This window comes from Neoarius graeffei, chromosome 15 (genome assembly GCF_027579695.1).
Source record: "Neoarius graeffei isolate fNeoGra1 chromosome 15, fNeoGra1.pri, whole genome shotgun sequence".
NCBI lineage: Eukaryota > Metazoa > Chordata > Actinopteri > Siluriformes > Ariidae > Neoarius > Neoarius graeffei.
Window position 1 is genome coordinate 4,966,773 of NC_083583.1, and position 25,043 is coordinate 4,991,815.

At 41.7% G+C, this 25,043-nt stretch overlaps 1 protein-coding gene across 1 annotated transcript in view; it reads right to left on the bottom strand.

The window, feature by feature from the left end:
• ext2 (exostosin glycosyltransferase 2) overlaps positions 1–25,043 on the bottom strand; it is a 117,915-nt gene that overhangs the window by 28,755 nt on the left and 64,117 nt on the right. Inside the window, exon 10 of the mRNA XM_060940792.1 lies at positions 6,719–6,908. Coding sequence (XP_060796775.1) covers positions 6,719–6,908 — 190 coding nt within the window. The remainder of the gene's footprint in view (positions 1–6,718; positions 6,909–25,043) is intronic.

Below are 25,043 nucleotides of genomic sequence, written 5' to 3' on the forward strand. Positions count from 1 at the left end.
TTACATGTCATGAATATTAATGAGTAAGAGCTGAAATCCTGTCGTTCTCCCGCCACCCACTCCTCCACCAAACTAGAACAGCCTGAAACAGGAGAACCACAGCATGTTTTTCACCAAAACCGGCTCACAGGGCATTCATTCATACTAGAGACCACTGCACAATTAATGAAAAAACGATGCAAGGAGACATTTAAGAACATTCCATTTCTTTGCCTGAAGAAGCTCTTGGGTTTCTTCCGCAGTATGTTTTGAGTCATTAAGCGCCATCCTGTCAGTTTTGCAGCATTTGACTGAACCTGAGCAGAAAGTAAAGCTCTATACACTTCAGAATTCATCCTGCGACTTCTCTCAGCAGTCACATCACCAATAAACACCAGTCACCCAGTTCCACTGGCAGCCCCACACACCCAGATCCACCATGTTTGACAGAAGATCTCGAGCCCTTCCTTTCCTTCTCCATACTCTTCTCTTCCCATCACTCTGGTACAAATTCATCATGGTTTCATCTGTCCACAGAATTTTCTTCACCAAAGAAAGAATTCTGTGATCGTCCACTTCAGTTGTATTCTGTGGTCTTCCAGGTTTTTTGGTGTTACTGAGCTCACCAGTGTATTCCTCCTTTTTAAGAATGTACCAAATTGTTGATTTGGCCTCTGATAAAGTTCAGGCTGTCTCTCTGGTAGGTCCACTTTGTGCTTTCAGCCGAATGATGGCCTCCTTCACTTTAATCGATACCTCTTTGGAGTTCGCATCAACAGCTAGCAAATGCAAATTCAACACTGAGAACGCTCTGATGCCAGACCTTTTATCTCATTCAACTGTCATGCATTAACAAGGAAACAGGCCATAACTAGCCATGGAAATGCTTAGCAGTCAATTCTCTAATTACTTTTCAGCCGGTGAAAATGGAAGGACAATAAATAAATAAATAAATAAATCTGTAATTCCTCATCAGCTAATGTGATATTTTTGTTAAATGCCTTGAATTAAAGCTGAAAGTCTGCACTTCAGTCCCATCTTGACTGCTTTATTTCAAATCCATGGTGTTCATCTACAGAGACAAAAATTACAGAAAGAAAGAAAGAAAGAAAGAAAGAAAGAAAGAAAGAAAGAAAGAAAGAAAGAAAGAAAGAAAGAAAGAAAGAAAGAAAGAAAGAAAGAAAGAAAGAAAGAAAGAAAGAAAGAAAGAAAGAAAGAAAGGACCACTTTATTGATCACACGCTTGTGAAATTTCCTCTCTGCATTTAACCCATCTGAAGCAGTGAACACACACATGCACACACACACATGAGCAATGAGCGCACACACACATACCCAGAGCAGTGGGCAGCCATGCTAACAGCGCCCGGGGAGCAGTTGGGAGTTCGGTGCCTCGCTCAAGGGCACCTCAGCCCAAGGCCGTCCCCTCCGGGGAAACCGGAGCACCGGGAGGAAACCCACGCAGATGCAGCGAGAACATACAAACTGAGCTAACAAACTCCACACAGAAAGGCCCCCGCCGGCCGCTGGGCTCGAACCCAGAACCTTCTTGCTGTGAGGCGACCGTGCTAACCACTTACACCACCCAGTATATCATCGTCTATATATTGACGATAATTGCTGATCTGTAAGACGACATTTATGTTATATTCCATGGAAGGAGTCTCCAGTGTCAGTGCTTTTTAACGCTGATGTGTTTTAGACAGAGGAGTTTACACTTCTTTGCAGTTTCTCTGTGTTTTTGTGTCTTATCTTCAAGAGAGAGGGGAAAAAAAATAAACGAGACCGTCAACGACAGCATAGCTCACTCCAGTCTCAGAAAGAATCAAAATCGGTGAAGAATTAAGGGAGAAGTAGTGATGTGTGTGGAAACTGCTCACTAGGGCTTAATTACTCCATATCTTCATTATTAATTGCAATTATGCAAATTTGCGCAGATGATACATGTACCCCAGGCAGACCTACCTTCCTGCCAAAAGGAATAAAAATCGGTGAAGAATTGAGATTTTCATGAAATGTGGACAACATCAGACGGACAACACGTGATGGCATAAACTTATTACCCGTCGGCCGCATGAGCTTAAAGTGCCATTCCACCATTGGATGTGTTCTTTGGCATAAAATACAATATATTTTGACAACATATATAAATGGTATCACTAGATAGAGAAATCTTTTAGCTTCAAAATGATATATCAAACATAATTTTTTGACAACGACAAGTATATTAATTTTGCGACCAAAGTCACCTACCCTTTTAATTTCCGCGTGTGAGGTCATCGGCAGGTTCCCCTTCTTGTGTACCACGTGACGTGTGACGTGGCACATATTATCAGCAATGGCGGATAGAACGCGATAAAAATAATACCAATAAATCTAGCTAACTGAAAGATTAACTCAATTTTTCGCAATTTTTTTAGCCCCCATATACGAGGAGAAATGACTCTCACTTTGGGGGTTTCCTGGTCTAAAAATAGACCGACACGTGGTACACAAGAAGGGGAACCTGCTGATGACATCACGTTTCACTACCGCGCGGAAATTAAAAGGGTAGGTGACTTTGGTCGCAAAATTAATATACTTGTCGTTGTCAAAAAATTATATTTGATATATCATTTTGAAGCTAAAAGATTTCTCTGTCTAGTCATGTTGTCATAAAATATATTGTATTTTATGCCAAAGAATACATCAAATGGTGGAATGGCACTTTAAAAAGAGAGAGAGAGAGAGAGAGAGAGAGAGAGAGAGAGAGAGAGAGAGACCAGTGAGGGAAGGACTGTTTATAGCTACTATAACATGAGTGAGAATGGACATAGATAAAAGCGACCATAAATGGATAAAAAGAAGAAAGATGTGTGTTGTTTGTTAATTAATAAATAAAATATAAATCGATTTTTTTGTGATACAAGAGGAATAAAACACTTCAGGGCATGCCATCATTGGAAAATAATCATCTTCAGGGTAGTAACAGTAATGCCACTAAAATTAATACCAGAGCGCCAGCGATGCAGCAGCTCACACGGCCGTACCATGAGAAATCAGACTCGTTTATCATTCGCCAAGCTGCTCTTCGTGAGAACAATTTGATCTTCCAAACAAAACAATCAGAATCAAAATGCATTGAAAACTCAGGGACGAGGAGCGATTTTTGTGACTTGTGGATGGACGCCGGACGCCGCGTGATGGCCATAGCGCATCGCTCTACAGCCGGTGAGCTAATAATTGTATTTTATAAATGCTGGGAAAAAAAATTCTGAACCTATAGCAGCCTACTGAATACACAGTTAGAAAAAGTATCTTCAGCAACATTATGATGTATATCATCTTTCGGTATTGTGGTATTTTTTGCCATATCGCAAATCCCTATTGAGAAATGTCTGAGTTTTTATTTTACTGGAAATAAAATCTAGAACTAACTAAAAAATTTTAAAAAGCCGATCCTTTGATACGAAACCCGTTCAGTATTAACAGTAATTCAATCTCGGCTCACAGGAACTTACAGTCTCACAGTACTTTAATAAAACACTCATTTCGAGTTGCGTTTCAATATGAGAATGGACAATGAAGTCGTGCAATATAAAGATTTAGGGACTTGAAGTAGCAGTCGTTTAATTATTTTTCTTTATTTAACTGCCAGTCGTGGGTAAACTGTAATAAAGCGTAAGTGTACATAATGACTGGTGGAACGCAATGGCGTCCATCGACACACAACTAAAACAAAACAAACTGAAACCTCAAGAGCACAAATATTTTCCACTGGCCTTTTATTCCTAAACATTTACCAATTCAGGGGCCAAATCATTGCTTCTCATTTCCAGCTTAACTCGAGCCAGAAGACCAGTTTGGCTTTGGCTTTACACACTGTACGACTCTCGACTCTCAGAGGAACAAAATCGGATTTCATTTAGTCCACTTTATATCAAGAAATTTATCTTCCTTTTCTCAGTGTTTGACAACGTTGCCTACAAGCACCATCTCACTCGCTTGTATTTCAGGACTGAACCAGAACACAAACGCTTGTACCGCTGCACGCTGGGAAAAAATAAAAAAAAAGAAATTCAAGAGCAACTGGAACGAATGCAATGCTGATAACGCAAACATGGTGCAAAAATTACTTAAGGGTAATTTAAACTTTTCAATGCGACTTTTAAAAATAATTTAACATTAAATATATCTGCATTAAATATATACTGAATTTTTAGAATTTTGCAGCAAGAAAAAAACTAGTTAGTTCCCCTGGACAAGTCACACAAATCAGTAAGCGTTTATTTTCTTGTTTGCGCACTTCCTGACTTAATTACCTACCCACTTGTTTATTTACTAGCTAATTTACTCACTTGTTTTCTTGCACACCAAGTTCTTTGTTTACTTATGTACTTGTTTACTTACTTCATTAGCTTACCTACTGGTTTACTTACCTATTTTCTTCTTTACTTACATACCCACGCACCTGTTTACCTCATTGCTTGCTTACTTGTTTACACACTCATTTATTTCCTTACCTACAAACTTGTTTACTCAATTGACTGACCGCTTATTTACTTATCTACTTACTTCCTTACCGACTGACTTACTTATTTACTTGCTGACTTACTTGTTTGCTTAACTAATTTGTTCCTTGTTTACTTATATTATTTACTTACGTACTTGCTAACTCACCTGACTACCTCTGTATGGGTTTACTTAATTGTTTACTTACAAGCTTACCTACTGATTTACTTACCGACTTTCTTGCTTATACACTTACCTATGCACTAAACTGTTTACATGCTCATTTACTCATTTCTGTGGACTTTTTTCCTTAATTTTTTACTTATTTACTTACCTCCATATTGTTTTGTTCATCAAATGTTTACTTACTTACCTATTTGTTTACCTGACAGCCTATGTACTTGTATGTAAGCTTACCAACTGGTTCACTTATTTACCTACCTGTGTACTTGTTTACGGAATTATTTTTCCTTAGTTATTTATCTAACTACCTATCTACTTGTTTACATACTGATTTATTTGCCTATGTACTTGTTTACTTAAATTTTTTACTTACCTCCATACTTGTTTACCTAGTCAAATGTGACCCCTCACCGAATCCAGGGACATGTCGGACGAAACGAATCCGAGATAATCGCAAAAGAAGCATTTTTTTTTTTAATTTGTGATTTTCGTTTTTTTCCATCATGTGCAAGTTGAGATCTTGAAGAATGCAATCAGTATTTCAGATAATAGATTGTTTTGTTGGAAAAGCATACATTTTTTGTTGCAAATTGTCTCGTTTTTGTCAGGACTGTAGCCTGCTGGGGGGTGTGGGTAAATTACCATATGGGCCATTCACATGATGATTTAAGTCTTTTGTTTTTTTTTCCGCGAATCAGCTGTATGATCCGAGCTGAGCGCATGGCTACTTAACTGCATACAGGCGTGTGATTTCACTATGGAATGAGGAAGCTAAACAGAGCGCAGAGGAGCTGAAACACCGCGAAGCAAACAGACACACGGTATTTACATCAGAGATCACCATTTCTAGCAAAAAAAACCCGCAACCTCGTTTTCCAGATTGAATGGAATACTTGAATGATCGGATTATACACGGACCGTTCTAGGATTACATTCCATCGGAGGCATTGGTGTGTGCAAGGCGCCGTTTTTCTTTCTGATGGGGTGAGTTTATTAATCTAAGGCTGTGTGGTTATTTTTGCATGTAACGGAGAGTGTTGTGGTTTGGTTAAGCCTAGGTCACAACCGGACGTACGATTTTTTGGCTGTGTGATTTTTGGCGTTTCCCAAATCGCTGCGTTTTTTTTTTGTTCACGGAGAAAGACGCGCGTTGGCCGTAAGTTTGTCTTGCAACCTGAAAAAAACGCAAGCGCCCGTAGAGTTTGTTTGACATGACAAAGAACCTCTGCGGCCGGTCTGCGGCTCGAAAATCAGCACATCACACGCGCGCTCTCGTGCGTTTCTTGCATGTAGACCGGCCGTAGGAGCGCGTACTGTAGGGCCGGTTGTGACCGACGCTTTACATGAAACTAGCGTTGTGTTAGTTGTGTCATCATCGTGCTATCTTTCTTTCTTACGGTGTGAGTAATTTTTCAGCCACAAAACGTTAAAGTATACTTTAGGACTTATTTTTGTACTTCATAATTGTGTTGAGCATACTTTGCATGGAAGGAAAACTGACGTGGTGATCTTTGTTTACATGAAAGTAGCATCGTGCTAGCTCGTAGGGGGTGGGGCTTTCCTTAATGTCATGCAAATGAGCACCATTATGTGCCGCCCTACACCCAGAGTAGCTGAGATGAAAAACTTTGAGGGCGATTTTCTCCCTTTTCTGTTTTAAGAAGTATACACTTTCAAAAGGCCACACATTCTTCAAATATTGTCAGATCTCCACATGGAAGGCATCATTGGAAAGCTTAGAAACTGTCCTTTCTGAATCTGTCAATAACTCAGAATGCCCCCGGGCCGACATGTGTCCCTGGATTCTGTGATCTGCCACAAATGTCTACTTGCTTACTTGTTTACCTGACAACCTATCTACTTGTTTACATACTTATTTACTTATTATGTACATGTTTACATAATTTTTTACTTTTTTACTTACTTCCCTTCCGACTTGATTACCTAATTGGTCGTTTGCTTATTTACATACCAATGTGCTTCCTTACCTACTTACTTCCTTGCCTACCTGTTTGCTTGTTTATTTCCATCACCTAATGAAACTGAATGGAGAACTGATTCGAACCTTCAGGTGGGCTCTTGTTCTGGTTGTTCCAGACCACCAGCAGCTTGGCGAGACTCGGCACTTTGGAGATTTCCGTGATGACCCTGAAGAGACTCTCGACCCGGTCGTAAGTCAGAACCACAGCGGTGAACCCTGGGGACCGAGGAGGAATCAGCGGGAGGAACAGTGGACTGTTCACGCTGGACCACTTCTGTTAAAACACAATATAAACAAGCACAGGGGGCATTTACACAACTATAATATAATAACTTCAGCGTCATGGAACAACTCTCTGAAATATAAAACACTTCACCCACAGTGCTGCTGAATTCTGGATTCTGACTGGTCAGAAATTGTAATTCTTAGAACCATTAGAGAGGAAAACGCTCATTTGTAGAACCTTTAAGATTATGTAACACTGCACTTTTTTGATGTTAGATTTAAAAAAAAAAATTAAAACAATCTGACGTAAATGTTTTACTGTTCGGTTAATTACAATAAACGCAAACCTTTTCCATGACTAAACACAGTGAGGTAATGTGTAGCGCAGCCCAGAATACAGCTTTAAATGGGAATCGAACTTAAAGATTACACAGAAAACTACAAACTGGCAGTGTCAACCGGACGATTAAACCCAGCGAGGGGCTTCAAACCCACACAATAGAGACTAGAACAGAGGTAAAAAGCAGTTGGACGAGTGTGCTGTGACCTTTGCCTAAACCTTCTCCCTCAAAACTTAGGAAACTTTTCAAGCACCGTCGGTCCCAGTGAGCAAAAAAAAAAAAGCAGCCAAGAATTTCCTCTCTGTAATCAGGAGAAAATGTCCCCAACGCTGGAACCAAAGCTGCCCGTAAAGTGTTTCTGCCATGGAAAAGTCTTCTCAAAGCACCCACAGAGCTATCAGAGTCTAATCCGGTTAATGCTCTGTTTGTACAAGCGCTACATTCTTCACTGTGTACTCCAAGTGTGAAGCTTCAGAAGGAGCTGAATCGAGTGCTTCAGTCAACGTACGGTGAAACCTGGCTCTGGTTTTTACTTCCCTACTTCTTTACTTACTCACTCACCTACATACTTGTTTACTTATGTAAACATGCAGCTAAGTCAATAAGTACTCGCTCACTTAGCTTAATTGTTTATTTATTTAATCATTTAACTATTTTCTTTGTTACTTGCCTTCTAATATCTTTCTGTACTTGTTCACTTACACACACACACACACACACACGTTTACTTACCTGCTTATTTACTTACTTCTTTATGCATGTAACTGTTCACTTAACATCTTACTTCTTTACATACGCACTTATTTACTTACTTAACTGTTTACGCATGTACTTGTTTACTTACATAAACAAGCAGGCACCTCAGTAAGTACTCGCTCACTTAGCTTAATTGTTATTTACTTAATCGTTGAAGTATTTTCTTTGTTACTTGCCTTCTAATAATAATAATAATAAATTCAATTTATATAGCGCCTTTCTCAAAACCCAAGGTTGCTTTACAATTAAAGGGTGGGGGAAAAAAAAAGTCCACCAAGTAAAGGTCAAGATGTCATTCCAATGGTGTAGCAGCCACAGTCCCACACCTCCAGCACAGCCGCCGCGACGGCACCGGGCAACACCGCCCGGAACACCACGCCATGGATCCACAAAGCGAGCACAGAAGCACCGCCACGCCAAGCGCTGGTACGTCCCAAACCGCCTGCACAGCCGCCGCGACGCCACCGAGCAACATCGCTCAGAACATCACGCCAAGCATTAAAGCACCGCTGCACAGAGCGCTGGACAGCCACGATGTTAAAATGAGCAACGAGCTCACAGCAGTCCATAACTAGGCGCACAGGCATCACCCACGGCGAACCAAGGCCTGGAGGGAACCGACACCCAAAACTGGGTCCGGAGCTACACCACAACCGGCAGACAAAAACACTCGAACATCAAACTACACAAACAAAAACAAAAAAAACAAAAGAGAAAATAAAAAAAAATACAAAGCTCCTTTGTCTTCTAATAGCTTTATTTATTTACTTGTTTACACATGTACTTGTTCACTTACCTACTTAGTTACTTGTTGATTAAATGAACAGTTTATGTATGTACTTGTTTACATACCTGCTTATTTACTTATCTACACTACCGTTCAAAAGTTTGGGGTCACCCAGACAATTTTGTGTTTTCCATGAAAAGTCACACTTTTATTTACCACCATAAGTTGTAAAATGAATAGAAAATATAGTCGAGACATTTTTCTGGCCATTTTGAGCATTTAATCGACCCCACAAATGTGATGCTCCAGAAACTCAATCTGCTCAAAGGAAGGTCAGTTTTATAGCTTCTCTAAAGAGCTCAACTGTTTTCAGCTGTGCTAACATGATTGTACAAGGGTTTTCTAATCATCCATTAGCCTTCTGAGGCAATGAGCAAACACATTGTACCATTAGAACACTGGAGTGAGAGTTGCTGGAAATGGGCCTCTATACACCTATGGAGATATAGAGATCTTGCATGTGACATCACAGCCGATCCAGATTGTAACAGACGCCATCTTGTCGGTCAAACGCCATATTTCCGCCTTCTACTTCTGCTTCTACCTTTTCTTCTGGAAAACCCTACTATATACAATTCTACTACAACGGCTGTGGCTACAAGCTCTCCCTACCTGTGCACGTTTTTTATGTTTTTTGTGTGTATTTTTGCGTGTTGTTTGTCTGTACCGGACTTCAATATCCACTACAACCGTATGGACTTACTGGACATTGGTTTCCAGCAGAAAATGACGGTTTGTAGCGATTTCCATAGCATGCACAACATTCCGGACGAGATAGCGAGACCAGCGGGGTCTCCGTGGATTGTTATCGGGTCTGGCAGGCGAAGGAGGCGGCGTCGGGAGAGGAAGCAAAAGCGAGGCTGCAGGCAGAGCCGGCCTGTTGACTAAGCTCAGAAAACAGCCACTCAAATCTCCACTGCCAAGCCTCCATCTCTCCAACGCCAGATCCATGGTAAACAAGACGGACGATTTGGAATTACAGCTGGAATTACCTTATTCTATTCTATAATCGGCTGGTCAGTGCTATACTAGATACTACTGATATATCTAGTATCAGTACTAGTAATACTTAAGTGACTTACCCGTCCAATGAGGATTGTTATTTTCTTGTTTACAAGATGCCACATCTGAGGGGGGCTGACAAATCCTGAATTTCTGTAAAGATAACTGTCCAGAGATTTATAAGCACGCAGTGCTTCACCACTGAACAGCGAGGGAAAGTTAATGAGGTAATTACACACGTCTGGGTATTCCACCTCTGGCAGTTCAATATCCACTGACACGGTCGTGAAAACTCCGTCCGGTAAGCGATAAGGGTCACTAATCTATAGGTCGTTTATTTTAGACATATATCTAGTTATCTGTTCATTAGAAAAATGAGCCGTGTAGTCCGTCGGTTGAAATTGATCCATTTTGTACACGAGTGCAGCAGTATTCAGCGGTGTTTTTTACCGACAAGATGGCGGCTGTGTACTTTCCGGTCACGTGACTGCAAGATCTCTATTGCACCAAAAACCAGACATTTGCAGCTAGAATAGTCATTTACCACATTAGCAATGTATAGAGTGGATTTCTGATTAGTTTAAAGTGATCTTCATTGAAAAGAACAGTGCTTTTCTTTCAAAAATAAGGACATTTCAAAGTGACCCCAAACTTTTGAACGGTAGTGTACGTACCTACTTCTTTACTTACTCATTTCCCTACTTAAGCTAATAAGTCAATAAGTACTCACTCACTTAGCTTAACTGTTTACTTAATTGTCTAAGCATTTTCTTTGTAACTTACCTTCTAATGTTTATTTACTTGTTTAAATATGTACTTGTTCACTTACCTACTTACTAAATTTAATAAACAAATATGTAATTAACAGTTTATGTATATACTTGTTCACTTACCTACTTACTTGTTTACTCACCTACTTATCTTTTCTTACTTATTTACTCCTTGTTTACCTACCTTTACTTGCTGATTAATTTCCCTATTTGTTTAGTTAATACTCATTGAGTAGGTAATCTGGCTTTATTTTTTTTTTTAAAGTGTTGCTATAAGTATCAGAGCTTGTTGTAACAACTTAATTTGCATATGCAGATGAGACGCGGTTGCATGCTGTGGTTCAGCACTTTTATAACACTCGGCTGTTTTTACTGCGAGCTGAATTTTATGGCTGCGCTGTTGTGGAGCCGGTGCAGTGGGGGTGCAGTGGGGGTGCACATGAGCCCTGGCAGGACTCGGGTGAAGCTGGGGGTGCTGGGATATCGTAGGCGTCAGTGGTTGTCTGCTGCCAGTGTGAGGCTTGGCTCTTCTTCCTGGCCCTGCTTTAAAAACAGCCCGTAAACTCCCAAAGATGCACGGACTGGAGCAGAGATCAAGTGACGCTGTAAAGTAAATATTGCAAAGTGCTCACTTGGAAGCTCTCTGATGCGGTCATGTAGAGCGCTGCTCTTTACTGGCCTCCAGGACGAGGAGGGGGAACGAGTGAAGCCTTGAAGAAGTGCTGCAGCTCTGAGAAATCGGCTCACTTTGTCAAGTTACCGTTACCATCTGCATCTCAGCAAATGAAAATATCGTGTTTATGAGAAAGCGCGTCTGATATTTCAACATTGGGATCATTATAATTCAAATATAAAATTATCCGCCCTGTTTTTAGGTTCTTTTACACAGTTCAAGCTTTAAATTTCATATTTCATTTCATCGTTTTCTTCTTTCTTGAAATAAATATTCCTAATTTTAAAAAATATAATAATAATAATAATAATAATAATAATAATAATAATAATAATAATAATAATAGACAAGAGAACAAGATCACTTCAAGCTCAAAATCAGCAGAAATGTTTGGAAATAATGATCTTAATCCTATATTTGGGTTCTCATAATCTTATAATTGGACATACTAGACAAATTCAAGATATTTCTACTTATGGGGGTCTCATGGCTCAGGTGGATAAGGCGCCATACCATAAATCCGGGGACCCGGGTTCGATTCCGACCCGAGGTCATTTCCCGATCCCTCCCCGTCTCTCTCTCCTGCTCATTTCCTGTCTCTACAGTGTCCTATCCAATAATAAAGGTGAAAAAAGCCCAAAAAAATATCTTAAAAAAAAAAAGATATTTCTACTTACTAATTCTGTGAAGAAACTCATTTTAAAGATTTAAAGAGGTGTGTGTGTAGCATCCATCCAAGACTTTATATATTTAAAAATGGGAAATATCACTCCGAGTCACATCAGTGCTATAACACAAAGACCCCCCCCCCCCCAGTATAAAACTGGCTGCAGATTTCATATCAAACACTGGGAGTGACGGAGTGAAATATCCATACAGGACACTTTTTCGATGGAATAAAAACGTGTTCTATTCCCTTCTAGTGGGTTTCATTCATTTGGTTTGATAGCATGCAATACCATTAGCGTATGGCTTATCCAAGTGTATTACTTCACTCTACCCAATGGAGAATGAGCGTATGGTTTATGATATTGCATGGTTGTCAAGACAACAGCGATGTAAAACTTCCGCGCTAGCGAGTGAGCGACTGTGACAATTTGTAAACAAACATGGCCGCCAGGTTTGCTTCGTGAAATACGGAAGATTTTGAGAGAATTTTGAAAGAGAAAGACGCGTCGAACACCTGAAAGGAATGTGTATATATAATAATAAGTACAATAATGGCTTTATCATGGTATATCAGATATATTCCATTCAGCTAGCATGATATTGAACGAGTCGAAGATGAGTATATCCCACTCAATGCCAGCCAAAATGATTTAAATGTTTTCAGCGCAAATGACACAAAGCTTTCAATTTCCACACGTTTGTCCTCTTTTCTTCTTCACTAACTTAAGAGCAGTCAAAAGAAGACAAAAGCTTGATGTTTTGATGAATCGTAACGGAGACTAAAGCTGCTTTTATACGGGCACTTACACCGGAACAAGTTGCCCCGGCACAACTGCCCTTCTAAACATGATTTGTTCCGGAACAATCCGACACCGCTGGGCGCGACTTGTTCCCGCTTACTGTTTAAACACAATCAGTGGGAAGTAGGAGGGTTTACACATGTGCAGTAGCCTTCATCCAGGTCACTTTTCATCCGGACAAGACTGCTTCGTGGCAAATTCAATGATCGGTTCTTCTCACGCGCGTTTCCTTCTCAAACTTCTCCACCTTTAAAACAACGGATGAGTCGAGCGATGGAGTCCCAAACCAATCACAGTGAGAACTGGACGAAAGAAGTAACTCTTACTCTCTTCCAGTTGTGCTGAGATGCAGATTTGCTTTTTCAATTTAAAATTCAACTAAAAGGAGTCGACTCAGAGTCAATTCATTCCTTGAACGACTCTTCACTCACAGTGAATCAGTTTTCCGGAAGTGAAACTTGGATTTATGGCTGAATCATTGAGCGTTTAAACAGAAATGAGCAGCGAGAGGACGATAAAGCAAGTTAAAAACAAGCTTCTGATCACTGATTTGCTCGTGCGCACTTCTGTGTTCATCTCTCTCACCTCCGGTTTACCACCAGACTGTGAGCATGTAAACATGAAGGAAAGTGGGTGCAAGTTATTCCGGGTGCAAGTTGTTCCCACTGCTTGTGTAAAACCAGCTGAAGTCATTAAGAAATCATCCTCTTTCCTGGTATTATAGTTGACGCCCCCTCTCCCACACACGCGAGCCTCCCAGTAATTTCTCAATAACTGAGAAAATGTTATATTTTATTACATTTTTTTATTTTATTATCTTGGCCACATAGTTTATGATATAAGAAATCAACATAAGGCAGGATAACTGCAACAGCCTTGGTCGGCCAATTACTGCGGGCCCGCGATATAATGAAGAAAAATGATTAAATCAATAGCAGCAGGTTAAAGGCACTGTGAGGCTACACGAAGTATTGCACTTGAGGCAAATAGTCTTAAAGGTTCAAGAGTTTTCTGGGTCGTAAATAGCTTGCAATGATCCAAAATAGTAATGCAACATAACAGCTTTGAAAGAGCTCAAGTTTACCACAGTAAGGTTCAGTTCATCAGACGCCCCTTTTCCACCAAAGCAGTTCCAGGGCTGGTTCGGGGCCAGTGCTTAGTTTGGAACCGGGTTTTCTGTTTCCACTGACAAAGAACTGGCTCTGGGGCCAGAAAAACCGGTTCCAGGCTAGCACCAACTCTCTGCTGGGTCAGAGGAAAGAACCGCTTACGTCAGCGGGGGGGCGGAGTTATTAAGACCAACGACAATAACAAGACTGCGAAAGATCGCCATTTTTAAGCGACGAGAAGCAGCAGCTGTACAAACGCGAAGTCATCCATTATTATTATTGTTGTTGTTGCTGCTGCTGCTTCTTCCATGTTGTTTTTGCTTCGATATTCACGCCAAGGTTTATGCAAACGTAGCGACGTAACTGACGTATACAGCGACGTAATGACGTGGCTTCCCTTAGCACCGCGAGCTATGGAAAAGCAAACTGGTTCTCAGCTGGCTCGCAAGTTGAATGAGTTGCGAACCAGCACCAGCACTGGCCCTGAACCAGCCCTGGAACTGATTTGGTGGAAAAGGGGTAAGAGAGAGTGTTCCAGGTTCTGAACAGTAAATGAACGTTGGTAGGTCGAGGACTTACACTTAGGTGTTAAATAATTGATGACATACGAGTTACTGGGAGAACTGGTTTGTCTCGCAGGACAGTAGATGCGAGGAATGGAAGACTGATTTACTGTTACCAGTCTATTAACTACTTCAGACAGACAGAAAGAACTTTATTGATCCCTTTGGCAGGGTTCGCTCAGGGAAATTTAAATTTCAGTGTCATCATTACAGAATAAACAGAGAATAGAAAATAGAGAAAACTTCTCGATAAATTAAGTATTAACATATCTCATCTCATTATCTGTAGCCACTTTATCCTGTTCTACAGGGTCGCAGGCGAGCTGGAGCCTATCCCAGCTGACTACGGGTGAAAGGCGGGGTACACCCTGGACAAGTCGCCAGGTCATCACAGGGCTGACACATAGACACAGACAACCATTCACACTCACATTCACACCTACGCTCAATTTAGAGTCACCAGTTAACCTAACCTGCATGTCTTTGGACTGTGGGGGAAACCGGAGCACCCGGAGGAAACCCACGCGGACACGGGGAGAACATGCAAACTCCGCACAGAAAGGCCCTCGCCGGCCACGGGGCTCAAACCCAGGACCTTCTTGCTGTGAGGTGACAGCGCTGTGCCGCCCGTATACAAATATAAAAAATAAAATATGAAAAAAGTCCAGCAGGAGAGGTATTGCACATTATATTGCGCATTTATATTGCACATTGTCCAGTATTACTTTTTGTCGTCAGGCGAGGCTATTGCTCCTTCCCGTCCTCTGTCCTCCTGTTACCCCTCCCCCCCCCCCAGAGAGGAGTTGTACAGTCTGATGGCATGAGGAACAAAGGAGTTAAGTTTTTAAAGCAGTGTTGTAGTCGAGTCACTAAACCTCGACTCCGAGTCCAGTCTCGAGCCCCCAGTGTTCAAGTTTGAGTCAAGTCCAAGTAATTAAAGAAAACTTCAAGTCAAGTCCAAGACTCCAACCGCACCATGTGACGGTGACTGTTTCAGCACCGTTAACATGAGTTTGCTCCTGAACATGGCGTATGAACAGGTGAATGTGCTTCTCTTTATCAGGGAGTGTGAAGTATTCTGTCAGAGACGGTTGGGAGACGGATGTAAGTGCAGAAGGTGTGTTTATTAATACAAGTGAAGACGGTAAACAATCCAGAACGGCAGGCAAAATTGTAAAACGGTGAAACAGGTGATAGGTCGAGCGAGGCACAAACAGGCTATCATAGACTCGGCAGGATCAAAGACGAGAAACAGGAAATCAGGGATCAGGAAACCAAACAAGGAAATAAGGCTCGGTAATGTCAGCAATGCAACTCAATACTTCGCAAACCAAGTGTGTTTTCACAGTTTTTATATTGGCGCGCTGACTGCGCCTTAATCCTGTGCAGGCGCGAGTCGTTTACGGCGCAAGTGAGAGTCTGCTTGGCGCGGAGCGCGCCCGAGAGTCTATCTGATGCACGCGCCAAGGTGCGCAGGTGTGACACACTGACATGAAAGTAGTACACAATAAATGCAGATATAATAAATACCACATGCCAAATTATCCTGGCATGTTACAAAAAAATAAAGTAAAAAAAAAAAAATCAGAGTCTTCGTCTCCAATTTACGAGTCCAAATGCAGTTACTGCACGAGTCTGAGTCGTCGGTGCTCAAGTACAAGTCGAGTCACGAGTCCTTAAAATTAGGGCACGAGTCGGACTCGAGTCTGAGTCCTGGACTTGAGTACTATAAGCCTGCTTTAAAGCAAGGGAAACAAACAAACAAACAAACAAACAAACAAACAAACATCTAAAAACTTGTGTCAGTAGCAAACTGGTAATAAATTAAGTAACTGTAACCTAGAAGAGTAGCTGGCATTGCAGTGAAACGGCAGGTTAAGAATATATTTAAGTCGCACGCCTTCGCGTCCTTTCTGGTCGAGTGATAAGCTCTATGGTCTTTGGAAACAGAATCTGACCAGGGCTCGACATTAACGGTTGTCCGCTTGTCCGGGACAAGTGATCCTTTATATCGGACAAGTTCATCGTCTCAGTTACTTGTCCGATTGGACAAGTGCCAAAATACGCCGATATTCAGGTTACATATCAAATTTATCACTTTATTCACATGATTTCCGAAGCATCTCACTCGACATATTGTTTTGATGAATCGCTGGATGTTTATCTTCGGAAAGAGCGATGTGCGCATGCGCAATATTCCGCTTGCAAAACCGGCCAATACCGTTTCGTGTATTCATGGGCGGATCTACCGGGGTGGCATAGGGTGGCAAATGCCACCCTAAAAGAAAGCCTTGCCACCCCTGCTGCCACCCCAGTTGGCAGCGATGAATTCAAAGAAAAATTACGGCCAATTTGACATTTACGTGCGCAAATTTCCAATGTCCGACTGCGGCGAATGCAGCACGAGATAACGCCAGAGATTGGTTGTTTTGGAAAATTGAGAGGCATGAAGCGAGGGAGCTAGGAGTCACGAGGGAAGAGGTAAAAGCTGATTAACTATCTATCAAGAAATGAAATTATAATGAATGAACAGTGCTAGCATAGTTGCGATGCTGATTTTGAGAGGATAAAAATCAGGTTGGAGAACGTTATTTAGCTAACTATACATGTAATGTTAGCTAGGTCTGACATTAGTTTTGTGTAAAGTCGGCCACAAAAGTTAATATTGATTCAACGTCTGTCAAGGAAAACATTGTAAAGTTACTTTGAATCCTACATAAAGTCATAAAGACTTATTTGCGGTCGACTATGACAGAAAAGAGACTATCAAGTTTGGCTGTACTCAGCACTGAATCAAAGCGCACAAAAGCATTAGATCTTGATAAATTTGTGAAGCGTTTTGCTGAGCAACATGGAAATCGCCGCATTCAGCTGTTGTAGGCATGACAAGTTCATGTTATGCTCACTGGTGAGCCTTTACAAGCGTGAGAAAAAAAAAACTATAAAATGTGACACTGGTGTAAATGGTTTAAATCATGCTGAACTTGAAGCAGTGTTGTTATTGTTGTTGTTTTTTAGTGTCTGTTCTTTTGCATATACAGTATAAAACTGTCCAGAAACGGTATAGACCTCATCTGAGAATGTGTGTTCTTCGTGAACAATAAAAGCATGCGATTAAGTTTGTCTGTATGAGTTTGTAAATGGCAGCCTGTGCCCTTTTGTACTGTGTACATACTATTTGTCATCAAACTGTGATAACTGTGATTAAATTCAGTATATATACACACGTCTGTAATACGTTGCCACCCCTCAAAAATTCCTGCCCCCCTCTTGCCACCCCATAAATATTTTTCTAGATCCGCCCCTGCGTGTATTTGAGCTGAAAAGTAAACGGTCATTTACCAGACCCTCCAGGATTTCGCGATGTTGCGATTTGCAACATCAACGCAAATTCAACCAATCCCCGTGAATTCAGGGCAGTGCTGCAATTATATCCAATCACCGCAACTTTCCCGCAAATTTGACCAATCGTTGGCGTCGTCGACAAACTACCTTCCGCCTTACTTCCGTGTATACGTTCAAGAGAAGCAGCATGTGCGAGTCAGTGTTTATGTAGGCTTAAATTCTGTTACTGAAAGTGTGTTATGTTTACAGTGAAGGACTGTGTGCACTTTATTTTTTTTTACTTAATACAAGAAATTAATGGATGCCAAAATTTTTGCCAAAATGGTATTTTATTTTCCATTGTTTAGGCAGCTTCAGCATCATACTGTGAGATTCTGTTCCAATTGTTTTTTTTCTTCTATGAAGCCTGAGCCATTTATTTTATTAGTTTATAATTATTGTTTAATTTAGTCTTCAGGAGAGACTGCCTGCACACAGTACTAGTATTAGTTGTTTTTTCTTACATGAAAGCTGAGGCATTTATATTATATTTTAAGGTAACTTCATGTTGTGCTGTGAGGTTCTCTGCACTTTAACTTTTGAACCAACAGGTGCATTTGGATAAGTAAAGCCTGTTTTTCTGCATTTTTGTAGTCCTGGTAATCTTTTATATTGGTAAAGTTGTTTATAGGACCATTTCTCAGTGTCTTTGTTTTTTTTAATCAAGAGTTTTTCAGTAATAACTTAATATTTAACATATCACTCAATTTTAATCACAAAAAGAGAAAATCGCAACAATTTCTCGCAACTTTCACTTCCTCCCGCAATGTAATCGCAACAAAAACCTAAAAAACACCGCAACTTTCATCGCAACCATTAAATACCATACAGGAGCCACAATGAATAATTAGACAACAACAGTTAATCAGTGGAGGATATATATTCAAAGTTAATAATTTAAAAATGAAAATATACTGCATAATTTTAATTTTCTGGTTTTCAATTTCTCATAAATAAATTAATGATTGATGGAGTCCAATTTTGTTCTGCAGTGAATAGATTGTGTTAAAGTAATTCTGGTGAAATTAGTTTATTACAAATAGTTTTTGTGGGTTTTTTTCTCAAATTTTTCTTCGGACAAGTCAACTTCACATTCGGACAAGCAAATTTCCTTTCAACTTGCCCGACAGGACAAGTGGTTTCAAAAGTTAATGTAGAGCCCAGAATCTGACTTGTGTCTACTAAATGAGAGCGCACCAAAGCGATGTAGATCATTTTCCTTACAGCGATACTTTGAATGCATCGCGTATCATGCCTGATATAGCCGAGAAGCTTATTAGCACGAGCGGTCTGATCTAAGACTTGTAAAGTCAAGTTTATTTGTATAGCGCTTTTAACAACAAACATTGTCGCAAAGCAGCTTACAGAATTCGAACGACTTAAAACATGAGCTAATTATATCCCTAATCTACTTGTTTTGTCCGTGTCAGGTCCGAGGAAACCCGGACACCGAGCTCCCTTTCACATTTAGTTGATATTACACCTGTGTAGTTTTCTATCCGATATGATGATCTGTCCAGGATCGCTGCTGCTTACGTTTTAGACGTCGCTGATATCCGATCACATCCTCATGTCGAGTGAGAAAACAAAAAAAAAAACAAAGATGGAGCAGAGTTCCTATTCACACTCTTTCTGATGATTATTTTCCCATAACAGCACGTCCAAGTGTTTTATTCTTCTTATACTAGTGCTGTCAAAGTTAACGCGTTATTAGCTGGTGACACTGCACTTAATGCTAAGGACTCAGTCAGCTATCTTGGGTGTGTACTGGACAGTCAGTTGTCTGGAGCTGGTCAAGCCCAGAAAGTAATTACTAAAGTAAACCAACGAGTACGTTTTCTGGCCAGAATTTCCATGTATCTGGATAAGAAGGCTATGTTGACCTTAGCAGGCGCTATAATTCAGCCCTACTATGATTATGCCTGTTGCTCTTGGTATAATGGCCTTACTAGGTATTTCAAGAACAAGCTCCAGACCTCACAAAATAAATTAGTAAGGACCATTTTGGATCTTCCACCAAGAACTCACCTTGATCCTCATCATTTTAAGCGGCTGGGATGGTTGAGGGTAGAGGATAGAGTCTCTCAAACTGAATTGAGCATGGTATATAAGATTGTAAATGGAGATGTCCCTAAATATTTAAATAATTTCTTTAGTAGAGTGAGGGACGTTCATTGTTCCACAGATTTTGTTCCTCCAAGAGTGCAAACTAAAATAGGGAAGGACTCCTTTTTATATGTTGCAACTAGTCTGTGGAATAAGTTACCAGGTAATATTAAGGTAATCATTAGTTTGGATGGGTTTAAACGTGCTGTGAAAACATGGCTTAGAGATCAGATAGTGTAGGGCTTGCACTTATATAGTATGCAATGTTAATCTGATGTGTATACTGTCTATGTAATTTTGTTTTACAATTTTAGTAACGTCACAGCGCCACTCTTGTCATTTTTACATCTGCTGCCATCCAACATCAAAGGACCACAACGGAAATAAGCTTTCGAGCTTTATTGTGTTATCCTGACTCTCTGTTTTTAGGTTAAGTAGGCTAATGCCGCTTTTCCACTACCAACGCGGCTGAGTTGGGCTGAGCCGTGCCGTGCTGAGTTGGGCTGAGTCGAGCTGAGTGGGGCTGTTGGAGTTGCATTTCGACTACAACCGCGCTGAACCGTGCTGGCTGGAAGTGGGTGGACACATTGGGTGGAGTTAGCGAAAGTGGGTGGACGTCACGTGATGTCGTTAGGCGGCGCAAACAGTGACATCAGTGACCTTTTAAGCGGTAGTCTCACGACCCGGATAGTAAACAATAAACATGGAGGACATGGAGTCGTTAGTGTTGCTGGTCTTGGTGCTGTGGCTTGTTGTCACCGACAATGCCAACAGATACTGGCAAGAGCGTATAGATGAGGCGAGGCGCATAAGGCTTCAGAAATTCTCGTAATTCGTAATTCTTCTTCTTCCGGGTTTACAGATCCCAGCGTGCTCGCGGGGCGTGTGAGGACACTCCTCCTCACCAATTAGTGCACAGGGGAGTGTCTCCTCACGCCCCTAGCCTCACTCGGCTCGGTTTGGTTCGCTTCAACCCTACTCCAAAACCGTGCGAGCTTTGGGTGCTGAGCAGGGCTGAAGCGAGCCGAGTCGTGCTGCTCTGAGGTAGTCGAAACGCGAGCCGTGTCAGGCTGAAGTGAGCTGAAGCGAGCTGAAAAAGGGTAGTGGAAAAGGGCCATTAGTGGTGTGGTTTATTTGAAACTAAATCATGTATTTATTTTTTATACCAGAACTGAGAATGTCAAATAAAATCAATCAAACACGTTAATTTTGGCGATTAATTTTAAACATTTAATGCATTAAAAAAAATTAACGTGGTTTTGTTTACTTCCGGTGGCGGCTGACCCATAACCTTTGGTTACGTGTGCGGGAAAACCGGGCAGAAACAGCTATCCTAACTAAAGGAGAGTCTATGGCGGAAAGAAGGATAAGGGAGAACTTTTAGGGGGAAAGTTTCATTTTAAAAAGTTACCCGACGGCTCGTTGGACAAAACTAAGGCAATTTGCACAGTCTGCAAAGCCGAATTTAATTACCGCAGAAGTAACACGTCTTTAGCGTATCACCTCAAAGCAAAACACCCTGCTGAAATTACCTCCACTGGACCTCGCCAGTCGACACTACAGGAGCGTGGCACTCGTGGGCGAATAACGAAACCTGTAAGTGAAAAGTTAACCAATTCCTTGGTTACTTGGATAGTTAAAAACTGCCGCTCAGTTAGCACAGTAGAGGATGATGGACTGGGAGAAGTAATTCGTGTTGCATCGGGAGATACCTCTTATAATTTACCCTCGAGAGGAACCATCGTGTCAAGAATACACACTTCGTATGAGGATGAGAGGGCACAGTGGATGAACATGCTTGCGCAAGCAAAGCACATCGCTCTCACGGGTGACCACTGGACGTCTATCGACGACGATAATTATTTGGGCGTCACAACGCATTTCATTGATCAAGACTGGACTCTGCAGTCGTTTGCACTTACTGTGGGTAAAACCGAGGAGCGACGTAACGTAAACAAGAAGGACGAAGTAAATTATGTCTATGGAGTGAAAAATGCAGGGATGTGATTTGGGGCTGGTGAAATTATCTGAAAATTTTAGCCGGGGGTCTGGGGGCCGCAGGCCCCCAGCTGGTCCAGGGCAGCGGCCTGGTGGGGGGACAAGGGGGGAAGCCCCCCGAAGCTCCTGGGTTTTGGGGTTTTCTGGCTTAAAAATTGTACTAAAATGGCAAGCAAACACACAAGAAAAAACTTGTCATGATTAACAAATTCAAGCCAATTTAATGGTCAACATGCAACTCTGACACACACGGTCACACTCTCTCACTCACTCGCGCGCACTCTCTCACTCGCGCGCGCGCGCACTCTCTCGCTCTCTCTCTCACTCACGCGCTCTCTCTCTCTCGCGCGCGCTCTCTCACTCTCACTCGCGCGCTCTCTCTCACTCGCGCGCTCTCTCTCACTCGCACGCTCTCTCTCGCTCTCTCACTCACTCGCGCTCTCTCACTCACTCGCGCTCTCTCTCTCGCGCGCGCGCACTTTACGCTCGATCACGGAGGCTGCCATCTTTCAACTCTGTTTGAAGCGAGCTTACGTACAGCTATCTACCAAGCGCGTTCATTGGTTGTTACAGAGCGATGGGCCAATCACGTACCTCGTTTCATCTCAATGACGTAATTGCGTAAATGACGTAATTACGTCAATGAGATGAAACGAGGTAAGTACATGATTGGCCCATCGCTCTGTAACAACCAATGAATGCGCTCGCTTCAAACAAAGAGTTGAAAGATGGCAGCCTTCGTGATCGAGGCGTAAAGATGCAAATCCGAGGCTGCCATCTTTCAAACAAAGTCGGAACGAATAGGATACGAATGTGGATTTGAGGGAAAAATCGTAAACTTTTTTTTTTCAAGTTTTGAGGTGAAAAAAGCGGAATTCCGCGAATTCGCGGAAAAATCACATCCCTGAAAATGTTCAATGTTCTGAACTTTCAACAACATCTTTTGCTCATTCTTTTTTGTATTTGCACTGTGCGTATGTGCACCTTAAGCCATTAAAATGGTTTTTGAATTTAAATATACTTTCTCTGCGTTTACTCTACATTAATTTTATGATTTTACATAAATATTCAGTCTTAAGTAGAAAAATGCAATTAATTTATTGATAGATTCATCACGATTAATTACAGAAATTTGTGCGATTAATTAGTTAATTTTTTTAATCGATTGACAGCCCTATCTTATACCATAAAAGTTTCCAACGATAATTGTAAATTTTTTATTTATTAAAACCCTCTGTCCCAAAGACATCAGAAAAGTTTTACCACTGACTGTTACAAACCGCTGACACTGAAGACTCCTTCCATAAACATTACAATTAAATGACGACAGGCATGTTTGCTTGGTTTTTTTTTAAATCATCATCATCATCATCAGTGGAGCGTTCATCTCGCAAGTCCCTCTGGCGATAGAAGCGATATTAGAGCGTGCACATTAATATAAACCCACTGCACTGTTCTCAGAGCTGCTGCGATGGAAAATTAATCAACACCACTCAGAATCCAGATTTCAGCAGCGCCGAGGTGTAAACGTCGCTACGTCTCTGTAATAACGTACACGCGGACCCTTACACGTGACGCAGCTTGTAGCGTCATTAATAAAATGTTCAAAGTCCGTACAGAGACGCTACGCGCTATATATTTCCCATGCAGGCCAGTATGAGGCTCCTCCTACTGCAGGTGCTTAAAAATGACCAAAAAAATGGGGGGGGGAAGAAAGAAAAAGCGACGGCTGGCGGTTAACCAGCTCGGTGCGTCTGCCACCGCAGACGCAGCCATCTTTCGCTCGACATCAGTCAACCGTCCGACTAATAAAAACAAACCATATTAGCCGATGGAAATTTCTTTGAAGTGTCTGACACTGACACACAAGCCGAGGGGAAATAATTAAAGCACCACTGTGATATATAAGTGGTAAAGTGGTGCGTGAGCGTTCCGTCTGGAACCGAAAGCGCTCCGGTCTAATTGAGCAGGCTCCAGTGTGGTTTGGTGTGTGTCTAAAAGCCTGTGAGTCGGGAACATAAACAAGAGGAACGGAGATTTATAAAAGAGAGAGAGACAGACGCGTTGTGAGGAAATCTGTGTGGCATTCACCTGCTATTTGGAATGCATCAGGAAAATAAAAAGTTTTTTCATTAAAACGTCAATCCGGTTGGGATCGGAGTCAAACCGCATATTTTTTAATCCCACTGATGGCAAACACAAAAAGAAATCTTAATCGATCGCAATAACGACTCGTTTTCCCCTCCCTGGAGAGAAATAGAGAAAAGAAATAGTTGGTGATCATTTCAAATATGAAAGTGGACGAGTCTGAGTGGGCTGTAATTATCCTAAAGCCTTGAAGCGCTTGTTACGGCTGTAGGGAAGGAGGGGCGGGACGAGCGGCTCTGAGTGACAGTGAGGGATCGCAGGCCGTTTCATGTGGGCTGAGGAAGCTTTGGCGAGTCCTGCAGCTGGAATCATGCGAGTGCTGCTTTGGGATTAGGCGCAAATGGAAGCCAGATGAAAGTGTGGATGCCTGTTCGATCACAGAGCTCCGCAAGTGAAACGTCCACCTTCACGCTGTAGTACGCACTAACAGCCGGCGAACGCAACGATTCTTAAAGCTGGACCGCCTTTCAGATTTTTCAAGTGTAGGTCATAAAAAGAATTTTCCCCCGACACCCAATTATTTTTGTTTAGTGACCGAGAGCTACTGAATTCGAATCGCAGACTTCCAATTTTATTTATTTTTGAAACAGTACAATTAATGAATTTATCTCCATGTGGCCCTAAATTCCCTGCTATTTTTTCCTGCTTCACCATGACCCGATTCAAGATACTACATCATGCGGTGGGCTTTCCCCGTTCACTCAAGGCACTGTGGGATACAAATTTGAAACAGGAGAGAAAAATCGAGGACGTGTGTGGGTGTGCGAATGAAACGTGAAAGACCGACTACAGTAACGGAAAGAAAGCGAGAAGAAAAGACGTTATGTTCTATACGAAGGAAAGGAAACGCAGGAAATATCAAACTAAAGGCCAATTTATGCTGACAACCCAGTCCTCGCAGACGGTGTCGCAGACAGTGTCTGCGTAGCCCCCCCACCTTCGCAGACGCTCTGCGCGCACCTCCCAAAAATTGTGATCACCGCAGAAGCCTCGCAGACAAGAGGGCTCTGATTGGTCCGCTGTACACGCACTTCCGCTTCTCTACTTTCCCGGTTTGGTTTGTTTTCACGACCGGCAT